At 47.5% G+C, this 11,777-nt stretch overlaps 1 protein-coding gene across 23 annotated transcripts in view; it reads left to right on the top strand.

Annotated features, from left to right (window-relative positions):
• Window positions 1-3,526: 3,526 nt before the first annotated feature.
• lrrfip1a (leucine rich repeat (in FLII) interacting protein 1a) overlaps window positions 3,527-11,777 on the top strand; it is a 24,870-nt gene continuing 16,619 nt past the window's right edge. For all 23 annotated transcript variants that reach the window (XM_086145492.1, XM_086145491.1, XM_086145489.1 and 20 more), the window contains exons 1-2: window positions 3,527-3,661; window positions 10,865-10,951. In XM_086145492.1, coding sequence (XP_086001618.1) covers window positions 3,572-3,661; window positions 10,865-10,951 — 177 coding nt within the window. In that variant the 5' untranslated portion in view covers window positions 3,527-3,571. The remainder of the gene's footprint in view (window positions 3,662-10,864; window positions 10,952-11,777) is intronic.

Below are 11,777 nucleotides of genomic sequence, written 5' to 3'. Positions count from 1 at the left end.
CTGAAATTACACCCCCCAACACACACACACACACACACACACACACACACACACACACACACACACACACACACAGACCTCGCCTCACAACTATTATTATGAGATGGACTTGCTGAGATGATGGAAAGAAACTGGCAAGAGGAGATGTGTTTCAATTCTATCGCCTCCAGCCTGCATTAGGTTTTCTCTTTTCTGTGAGTTTGGAGGCTCTGCAGTGGTGAAGACATACTGAAACCAGAACCACAAAGTCCTTGCACGGGTGCAGGGGGCTGACATTACTGCATACTGCTGGTACTTGTACCAACACAGAGCAGTATCTGAAAATATGAAAGGAATTGTGCTGATATGGTTGCAGTTAGTCGATCTTCCTCTTCTTTTACATTCGGCCTTCCTTTCCATCCAGGGGTCTCCTCAGTGAATCCACCACCTCCTCCACCCTATTCACGGTATCCTCCTCTCTCACCATATCCTCTCTCACTAAGTTCATAAATCGTCTCTTTGGTCACCTTGAGACCTCCTGCCCGGCAGCTCCAATTCCTGCATCCGTCTACCAATATATTCGCTATCCCTCCTCTGTACGTGACCCAACCATCTCCGTCTGGCTTCTCTGACCTTCTCTCCAAAACATCTAACATGTGCTGTTCCTCTGATAGACTCATTCCTGATCCTATCCCCATCACTCCCAAAGAGAACCTCAACATCTTCATTTCTTCTGCCTCCAGCTTTGCTGCCTCGTCTCTTCGATGCCACTGTCTCCGAACCACTCAGTACATCTGTCTGCCTCCTCCACCTGGACTGTTGACCCCAAGTACTTGAAATCTTCCAACTTCTTGATCTCCACTCCCTGCAGCCTCACCTTTTCCATCCGTGTTCCTCTCATTCACACATAAATTCTCTCTTTCCAGGGCATACCTCCACCTCTCTAGATGTTCCTCCACCTGTTCCCTGCTCTCACTACAGATCACAATGTCATCCGCGAACATCATGGTCCATGGAGATTCCCGTCTAACCTCATCTGTCAGTCTGTCCATTACCTATAAACAAGAAGGGGTTAAGAGCTGATCCCTGATGGAGTCCCACCTCCACCTTGAACTTCTCTGTCACAGCTACACCACATCTCACCAATTTCTCACAGCCTCCAACAAGTCCAGAGTCCGACAGCCACCTGTCCGAGTCTTCGTGGACGACCCGACGGCGACAAGTACATCCATCCCAGGCTGCAGGTGGATCCTGAACAGCCTTGAGGATGCGATCTCCTGGGCTCGTATGAGCTTCAAGCCAGCTAAAACAAGATCTCTTGCCCTGAAGAAAGGAAAGGTTACTGTCAAGTTCTGCTTCTCACTTGGTACCACCAACATATCATCACTCGCTACCTGTGAAGAGCTTCGTGAAAGTCTTGAACTGCAGCCTGAGAGACGCAACCTCTGTATAAGTGACCAACCGAGACCTGAAGACCTGCCTAGCGGTGGTGGACAAGTCCGGCCTCCCTCACAAATTCAAGGCCTGGATTGGATGATGTCATCCCTCAGATCCTCTGGTCCTTCTTGGTCTTCGACAGAGCTTCTCAATTATTTTCTCTTACGCCCCCCTCACTCCACCGCAACTGTAAATAGCATCATTTGTCTATAAAATTGTTATATGTACAGCTCAGCACAACATTGTATTCTTGTTAACATGAAAGAAAAAGAAAGAAATACAGATCAACTTGCAACAAAGACTGACTTTATTAACATTTATTAACAGAACAGTGCTCGCTGGTTTACTTCACATAGCGGGATGATTGTTGGCGATATTCGGCAGGTTTTCGCTGAAACAACCCAAGCGTGATTGTGATTGGAGTGTAATGTCTTCAAGTGACGCCTTAATATATTCGGCTTGATGCTGTCCGCTGTTAACATTTTCAGACAAAGTAAGCACACCGGTCTTTCTTTGTCTCCCATCGTCATCACAGTGAGCCCAAGCACTACATAATCTTCGTCGTATTTCCTCGTCTTAGCTTTCGGGTGACTTTCGCTCGCCTCGCTGTCTCGAACAAGCTACGGCGAAGGATGCCAGAGGGCACAGCGGCACGGGGAAGAGCCGGCCTCGGTGGCGGTAGAACACCTCGCTACGACAGAGCGCGAGGGGAAGAGATTGGGCCTCTGATCCTTGAAGAGAAGCGAGCCTGCCAGACGGCCGGAACGCAGAAGCCGGATAGAATTCTTGGTCCGGGCAGTCTGGGAATGTCCTGCCAAGTCCATCCGACTTCTTCACCTTGGGGAAAGTGGAGACACCGGCTTACCACCTCTGCCAGAGGAGAGGAACCTTGGCGCGCATCCTAAGCCGCTGTCCAAAAGCCCCGCTGGTGACGCAACGAGGTCACGCAAGCCGGATTCCAGCTGCGCTGGGATCAGACACAGCAAGAGCCTGCGCCCTGCAAAGAACACCAACGCTTTCATCAGAGCTGGGGAAGAAGTCTGCAGCGCCCACCCAAAACGCCTCCTCCGGCAAGACCACGTGAAGGCCAGACCTAGTTCTTACCTCCGAGCGGTTACTCTCTTGGAGCTCACCGGGCCTCGGGGGGACCTTGTGGAGGAGGCCGACAAGAGAAAGAGGGCAAAGTACTCCCGGCGAGTGGAGGAGTGCCGGAGCAATGGCAAGATGAGGACCCATCCAAACGGGATGCGGAGGATCCTTAAACCGGTCCCTTCGTGGGGCCGACAAAATGCCAAGCATCGTGAAGGCCCATCGGGTTGGCCGCCGCGGAGGTGTCTGTGGATCGGGAGCAGAGGGGCGTAGAGTGTCTGGGAAGCACCACCTGGTCTCGATCAACCCCAGCGGGAAGGGCACGGCTTTCTCTTTAAGAAATCAGAGCTTGTGTTTAAAAATAGAGGAGGGGGCGGGCGGTGGAGGGGGGGGGGGGGTAAGAGTGAGATAGTCCATGTGGGACGTGACCCCGGAACACCGACGCTGAGCCCCTTCCAGAGGTTGATGCTGCGTTCGCAGTCCGTGCGGTGACTCTGAGATGCGTTCACGGACTCGACGGGGGGGAAGTTTGTCTGCGAAGGTTGAGGCGTTTAAGGGACGGGAAAATTAAAAAAAAAAAGCTGGGTTGGGGGGTTTTAGAGTGAACGTGGTGTTAATATTAATAAACATTCATAACGATGATGGTAAACTCGAGTGGGAAGCTGACTCTTGCGTGATTCGGGACTCGATGCTCTTCGACCCGCCTATCGTCGCTCAGACGTCCCACAGCCCGTGAAGGCATCACGGCGGAGCGCAGGGTCGCCTCTCCGCCGCCGCCGTTCGGTCCCGGTCCCGGTTCACTTTTGTTTTTCTCGTCTACTTCAAACCACTGGCGGAGTTTTCGTCTTTTCTTTTGTCTTTTTTTCCCCCTCTAAGAAGTTTTTCCCGCCGAGGCGGAACCGGACGCACGTGGAGTGGACGGACGGAGGGACGGAGGGAGGGAGGCGGTGCGGGGGGGGGGGGGGACGGACGCTGTCACGGAGCTCTGCGGGAAACGGCGTGAGCGGAGGGGAGACGGTTGGATTACCGGAGGAAGAGGAGCTGGCCGGGGGGCCGCCGGGGAGCCATGGGCACGCAGGGCGCGGGGAGGCGGCGGAGCTCCAAGAAAGAGCGCAGCACGGCGGAGGACGAGGCGCTCAATCTCATCGCTAGACAGGTGGGGGTCTCACACACACACACACACACACACACACACACACACACACGCACACTTCAGAGACCCGCCGATGGGAGAGTCTGTGACCCCCACCACCATCACACACTCACACAGGAACACACACACACTCCATTTCCTGGAGGTTTCCCCCGCAGGCCGGACGCAGCTGCTCGTCTGATGTTGATATGTGATTTGTTTGGATGGGAGAGAAAAAAAAAATATAAATATATATAAACATTTTTTAATCATTTAAAAAACCGTTTGAAAACGTCTGGTTTCCTCCCAGCGGAGAACCTGGCATGAAGACAGGAGGTTCATTGGAGAACCCACATCGTCCAGGTGTGTGGATGACAGAGTGAACGGTGTCTTTCTCCACATGAGGGGTGAATGAATGAATGAATGGTTTAACATCTAGCAATGTGACATGTGGATGAGTGGGTGAATGAGTAGATGAGTGGTTGTATGTCTATATATGACATGTGAATGAATGAGCGAATAGTTTTATGTCTATATGACATATGAATGAGAGGGTGAATAGTTGTACGTCTAGTTATATGATGTGTGGATGAGAGGGTGAATGGTGCCATTTTTCCATATGACAGGATGAATGGTTGTACGTCTAGTTATATGATATTCGGAGGAGAGGATGAATTGTTTTCTATCTCTGTGACGTGTGGATGAAAGGGTGAATGGTGGCTTTCTCCATATGAGTGGTGAATAAATGAGTGAGTTAACGGTTGTATGTCTCCATATGACGTATGAATGACAGGGTGAATGGGTGAACATCTATATGACGTCTGCATGAGAGAGTGAATTGTTTTCTGTCTGTATGTCATATAAATGAGAGGGTGAATGGTGTCTTTCTCCATGTGAGGAGTGAATGAATGAATGAGTGTGTCTTCATCTGACATTTGAATGACTGGGTGAATTTGAACGCCTAGCTATATGATGTGGATGAGAGGGTGAATGGTTGTCTGTCTCTATGAAGTGTGGATGAGAGGGTGAATTCTCTCTGAGGGAGACTGAAGGCCCTTTTGGTCACGTCCAGTTCCAGATGAGCAAAAACCTGACCGCCGCGTTTCCCCCTCATGGAAGAACCTGAGCAGAAGGTGAGCAGCTCCAGGGGAGCAGGTAGGGCTTCGATGTCCTGCTCATCAACACTGGGACGGGCTGGGAGGAGCCGGGAATCCAACCGGGAATGAAGTCTCTCTATTCGGCCCTGTGATTGGTCCGGGTTTAATAAACGAATGAACACATGATCGGATGAATGGAACCGGACGAGGCCAGACGGATTCGACTCTGACATGATTATTTCACCTTCTGGTTTCCTAAGATCTGTTTCAAAAAAAAAAAAAAAAAAAGATGAGAAAAGTTGAAGAAATGTCGCAAATGTCTGATAAAACCAGCCGATTATTTCACGTGAGTTAGCTGCCCCGTCGGACGGCGGCATGGCCTCACGACTTCCTGCCCGCCATCTTATCTTTGCTGACTGTTGACTCACAGGGTGGTGTTTCCTGTGTGTGTGTGTGTGTATGTGTGTGTGTGTGTGTGTGTGTGTGTGTGTGTGGCCATGGCGACAATCAGACAAAGTTCTCTGTATTTTCGGTCCCTTTGGCTCAGGGAAAAGGTTTCATGAAAAAATAACTGAAATCGTTGTTTATTTTTTAATGTGGAAAAAACATTTTTACGAAATAAGTAAAAAATCTTTTAAAAAGTGTTGACCCTTATAAAAAAAACAAAAAAACAAAAAAAAAATAACGTAATTTTGATTTGAACTCCATTTATACCAAATTTGAATTTCTTTATTAATCTGTCATACTTGACCTGGAACGTCCTTCTGCTTCCTGTGGCTGTGGGCGCCCACAGCGCCCCCTAGTGGCCGGGTCTGTCCCAGCACACTACCTGTGCTAGCATTAGCACTCTGCAGCCTGGACCCTGTGCCTTTAAGAGTGGCAGTGGGGCCTTAGTGGTGGTGGGGGGGGGGGGGGGGGGGGGGGTAGACTCACCCCCCACACCACCACCACCACTGCCAGTCGGCCGAAAACCATTTTCAAAAATAGACCGTCGTGAACGATCAGCTGTTGCTGCTCCCTCCTTTCGGAGGCTGGAGGAGGGGAGGGGCGCAGCAAGTCGCCAGGGATGACGGCGGCTCAAAAGCGCTCGCTTCGCCTTTCGCCTTTCGCTTTCAGCGCCGTCGTCAGGGTCACTTCCTGTTTGTCACAGGCTTCTGGGGCGGCTGCGTAAGGAAGTCCGGTGTGGGCCGGAGCGGCAAGTTTGTGAAAATAGACTGTGAAGTAATTAGGAGTAGTACTGGTAGTCAGGGTAGTTGTAGTAACAGTATGAGTAGAATTCAAGTATCATTGTAGGAGGAGCAGTTGGAATAATAGTAGTACTTGTAGTATTCGTAGTATTACAAGTATCAACAGTAGGAGTTGTAGGATTAGTAGTAATCGTAGAGGTAGTATTCATGCAGTAGCAGTAGTGGTAGTGGTAGTAGTTTGTGGAGGTTCTCAGTCATCCAGGTCATGGTGATTTCTTGTCAAAATCTTGGCTACTGGACTTGAATTTCTTCACTTGAAGACGTTCCACCTCTCATCCAAGCAGCTTCTGCAGTTCTCGTAGTAGTTGTACTATTATTATTATTATTTTGTTGGAGATGCTGGAGCCTATCCCTGTTGTCATCAAGCGAGAGGCAGGGTCCACCCTGGACTGGTCGCCAGTCAATCGCAGGGCCACATACATAGAAAGACAACCATTCATTCACTCACGCATTAATTTTCTGATTAACTTGATGTGTGACTTTGGACTGTGGGAGGAAACTGGAGAACCCTGAGGATTATTATTACTATCATCATCATCGTCATCGTCATCAGCAGTAGTAGTAGCACTGGTGGTAGTAGTAGTAGTAGTAGTACTAGCAGTAGGAGTTGTGCTCGTAGTATTAACAGTCATGATAATCATGATGTTGTCAGATACTATATGTGCTAATTTTTGTGTGTGTGTGTGTGTGTGCGTGTGTGCATGTGTGTGTTTCTGGTCTGCGTGACTTTGGGGAAAAGCATTTTAGCAGGATTAACTCTCAGGTTGTTGTCGGACGCCCAGCGAGGCGTTCAAAGACAGTCGGGGCATTAAGAAGGATTAGTCTGCTGCAGGCAGGCGGGGGGGGCGGCGGCGGCGCCGCCTCCCGCCATGACTGAGGACACCTGGCGTGTCCTCAGAAGGGGACGGGAAGGAGAACCTCCAGATGCCCCTTCCTTACTGGTTTATCAGGAAATGTCAACATGACGTTCAGCCGATCAGAAAAATAAAGAACCGATCGGAAACAAGGAAGATCGATCGCTCTCCTTAGAGTCCGTGAGGCGTTCAGGGACCCAGACATCTGGAAAGAAAAGACCACGGAAAGGATTTCTGACAACCCGGCAGGGAGGAGAGAAGGAAAGGAGGGAGGTAAGTGAAGGAAAGAGGGAAAGGAAGGAAGAGAGGAGGAAAAGAGGGAAGAGAAGGAAAGGAGGAAGGGAAAGAGGGAAGAGAAGGAAACAAGGAAAGAGGAGGAAAGGAGGGATGGAAGGAAAGGAAGGAAGAGAAGGAAAGGAAGGAAGATGCACACACCTGATGCACACACACCAACTTCTGGGTTGGTGTGTTCTGCTCGTCTCCATCTCTGGAGATGATCAGATGGACGGATCACCCGATCGACCCTCCAGACGATCAATACAGGAAGTGATTGACCCACTCCTGGTCAACCAGGCTCACGGGAGGAGAACAGTGGAAGTTCTCCACCGGGGCGTCGCACCCTCAACCTCCGCTATGGTGCGTTTGGGTGCTTTTGTTCTGTTTTCTCATGAAATCCAGTTTCAGCTGGTTTGTTCTGTGTTGAGTGTGTGTGTGTGGGGGGGGGGGGGGGAGGAATACACGCACACACATGCTTTGTTTCACACTTGCCCTCCTTTAATAACAGTATAACGACAGCGTGACGTCACATCTGCCGTGTTTACAGGAAGTTGGTAAACGCCAGGCGGAGACGATGTGTTCAAATACCTCTGTTTTTTTTCCAGCGCCTCCAAACCAACATTACTCCTCCACCCCCACCCTCCCCACCACCAACACCACCACACCCTCTGGAGGCGCAGCGTTCTCATGTGTTCCTTCACCCTAGTTTGCAGCGGCAGCACACACACACACACACACACACACACGTATTTTTATCCATCGCCCTCTTAATGAGGAAATGGGAAGTTTAAAATAAACGGAAGGTCATTGAAGTGGTTGGGGATGACAAACAGGAACGGGAGACGAAGGTGAGGCCTTCAGGTGTCGTCGGTGGAACGTCGGGCAGGCCGAGGTGGTCCTGAACGCATCATGTATAGACAGAAACCCACACCGCTTCCGCTCTGTGTCTCAGCTCAAAGTTTCCTCTCCTGCCGGCGGTTTGAGGAAACGGGTCAAACATTCGTCTGACACACACACCGACACAGACACACACACACACACGCGCGCGCGCGCGCACACACTGCAGATTCATTGTCTGAATGTTTCTTCGGTGTGGCTCTGACCTTCTGCTGCCGGCGACTCTCTTAAAACCCCACGCTCTGCATGCTGGTGACTGATAGGGGGAGGGGCTGCACACACACACACACACACACACACACACACACACACACACACACACACACTGTTGACCACAGCCTGGGAGGAAGGAAATGCACTCACTCGCACACACACACACACACACACGAATGCAAGCAGATCCTTTTAAGGAAACAGGCCGAGCGCTGAGGGAGCGAACACACAAATACACACATTTAAACACACACAGCCACCGGTGTGTGTGATTGTGTCCCCTTTTTATGACTTTCATATCTTTCATCCAAAGAGATCATTTTGGATAAATTGAAATGTAATCATCATTATTTTTTATATTATTTTTCTGTAAAATACAGTAATATAACACTTCATTAGTACTGTTGTTGCCATAGTGATAGTACTGGAGTCATTAGTAGTACTTAATAGTAGTAATATTTTTAGCACTGGTAGTTTTACTTGTCATAGTACTACTATACAATATCAATGTTTATCATGATCATTGGTTGTAAGTTTTATGGTCTTTACAAGCATTAGTTTCAGTGTTTGTAGCTGTAGAAGTAGAAACATTAGTAGAATTTTGGTTACTTATGTTAGCGTTATTAGTAATAGTAGTTCTGGCAGTATTCATAGTAGTATTAGTAGTAGTAGATATTGTGGTAGTAGCAGTATTAGGAGTAATAGATATACCATATTTTCTGGACTATTGAGCGCATCTGAATATAAGCCTCACCGGCTAAAAATAACTAAATAGATATATGTGTACGTATATAGGGCTTACTTGTGTATAAACCACAGATCTCCACATTGTAACATATTTACACAGAACCATTTTTTAAACTGCATTATAAGTCACGTGATAAAACATACCCTTTGTAAAGCGAAACAAGTCAGTTTAGTCGAACTTTTTTCAACTCACTCACAATAACTCAGAATATTGTTCATTTGTAAAAAGTACAGAAAACTACATTTTATATCATTCATCTTCATCCAATCTGTAAGCATGTCCCTTAACAAGTGCCATTTTTGGGGGTCCTCATAGACACTAATGCACAGTAATATAATGTTGAAGCACAGTACGCACTGTACTTCAAAATTACAAAAAGTGCCAGAGGTAAGGGTACTACGTTCTGTACTCTAATTGGATCTCGTTGTCGGCGATAGCAGACACCTGAATTTAGTGTGAAGTTGGAACAACGTTGTATTCTAGCACTACATAATTAGCTATCTAATGTTGTCCGACATTGCAAACCATATTCAACCAAGGACTGACTTTAAGACAATGTCCCTGCAACAGGTGGGAACGGTCCGACAATCAATCAAGCAAAGCGGCTTCGTCGCTTACAAAAGTCGCACTGAAATATTTTGACAGATGTTTGAGCGAAGTGTACCACATAAAATTGGTTGGAGGTCAGTCAGCACAAGAATTCATATACATGGTACACTGGATCATAACACACAAATTTTGAGAGCATTTAAGGATTTTAAGTGCGCCTTATAGTGCGAAAAATATGATAAATACATGCTGGTAACATCCACACAGTGGTTAGCCATTAGGGCCTGGAAGGCCTTCTCTGCTGGCCTAAAAAATATCTGAATCACAGACTATTTTAATTTTATTTTGTCCATGAATACTTATTAGATTATTCCAAATGGTTTGTCTGCTTCCTTTTTTCCCTGGCTGTGCTGCTTCCAGACATGTATTCTCATATGAAAGCATTTCACCAATCACATTTCAGCCATCATTTGTTGCCTACAGAATCAGATTCACAAGCGTTCTAGCAAAAAACAAGTGTCAATCAAAGTGTTGCTTCAACCTATAAGATTTTGAGTCGTGACACCAGGGCCTTCTAGAAGGCAGCGGTAACATCAGTTGTGTCACACACCCTTTTATTGGATAGTCAGAGGGTGCACTTGCCAGAGCTCGCAGGCTCCATCTGTAGCGAGCTGCACAAACACAAATATAGTTGATATAATAGGTAATTTTCTCAACCCATGATGGCTGAAGGAAGAGAGGAAATTGATGTAGTTGCAGATTTATTGTCAAAGCCTTTTCAAGATGGGAATCATTAAGAAAGGCCGGGAAATTCCGAAGCTTGCAGACCTGTTACACTGAGGAAAAGGCTTTGTCTGTCACTTTCAGTCGGCTAACTGCATTATAAGATGTTTTTTTACAGCCATAAAACTGTTATTGAGGGGTGGGTTGATAAATGGAGCACTACTAAAGGCCTAGGTGTGAAATGCACAGCCACTGCATCCACAAATACGTACTGAAAATGCTTTGTCCTACTCCAGCTGATTGGTATCTTCATCTTCCTCCTGCACCATTAAAACTATTAAAGTCGTCTTCTTCAGTGTCGAAATTGAACGGCCTCAGAATTTCACGGTCATTTCATCGGTCTGATGTGATGAGGCTAAATGTTTTGGTGGCATGAAGCTCGTTAGCCCAAAAAAATCCATAAATTAGCCACATCATTGTTGAAGCGACAGGGTTCAAAGCTTGTAAAAAAAAAGTAGCGACTGTTGATAATATTACTGTTGATAATAACAGGAATAAAGATTGTCAGAATACTAATACGGGCTAATGTATGTGTGTGTGTGTGTCTGTCTGTGTGTTTCCAGGCTGAGGCCCAGCTGGCGGCGAAGAGGGCGGCCCGTGCTGAGGCTCGGGAGATTCGGATGAAGGAGCTGGAACGGCAGCAGAAGGAGGTGAAGGAACTGCTTTAACACTGGAAAACATCACAACATACAAGTAGAACAGGAAAACATAACTGGGGAACAAGAGAACATTCCAGTAGAACAGAAGAACATACCAGGAGAGGACAGAATCAAGGAACCACAGGACAGAAGAACACAAGCCCAGGTTCCCTATTAATGAACAGTCTCTTTGATCTCCAGATTATATCCCTTTGATCTCCAGATTGTATCTCTTTGATCTCTAGATCAGATCTCTTTGATTTCCAGATTATATCTCTATGATCTCCAGATTATATCTCGATGATTATATCGGGGGCTCGGATTAACAATGAGGTCCGGGATGGATGGTGGTGAGCAGATTCTGAAGGAGAACCCTCAGAGAACTGCCTCCTATCTGGTCCTGGAGGTCAAAGGTCGCTGGCAGGCATTGTTCTCCTCGTCTTTGATCCTCAGTATCTTCTCTGGTGGCGTTTTCCCAGCTTTCCATAAGGTACTCCGGGTTCTCAAAGCGTCCTCCTCCTACAGGTGGACCTGTGATAGACAGATGGCCAGATTAAGCCCCGCCTCCCACCCCTGTTGCGATTGGCTGCAGCGCTACCTGACTGGAATGAGTGAATGAATTAAAACAGGAAACAGGATGTGATGCTAACATTCAGAGTGGCTAGCAGGGATTTCAAAATAAAAGCCAGCCTTGCAACGCAGATAGTGATTAAGTAGATAAGCAGTTATGTAACCAATGTATTGATCTGGACTGATTGCTTGTATCTGATCAGAAGGCAGATAAGGCACTCTTCACTCATCACAACGCACACACACACACACACACACACACACACCA

The sequence above is a fragment of the Fistularia commersonii genome, chromosome 4, assembly GCF_037954325.1.
Source record: "Fistularia commersonii isolate RoL2024-O1a breed Wild chromosome 4, RoL_Fcom_v1.0, whole genome shotgun sequence".
In the NCBI taxonomy this organism is placed as follows: domain Eukaryota; kingdom Metazoa; phylum Chordata; class Actinopteri; order Syngnathiformes; family Fistulariidae; genus Fistularia; species Fistularia commersonii.
This window is presented reverse-complemented; position numbering and strand designations above follow the sequence as displayed.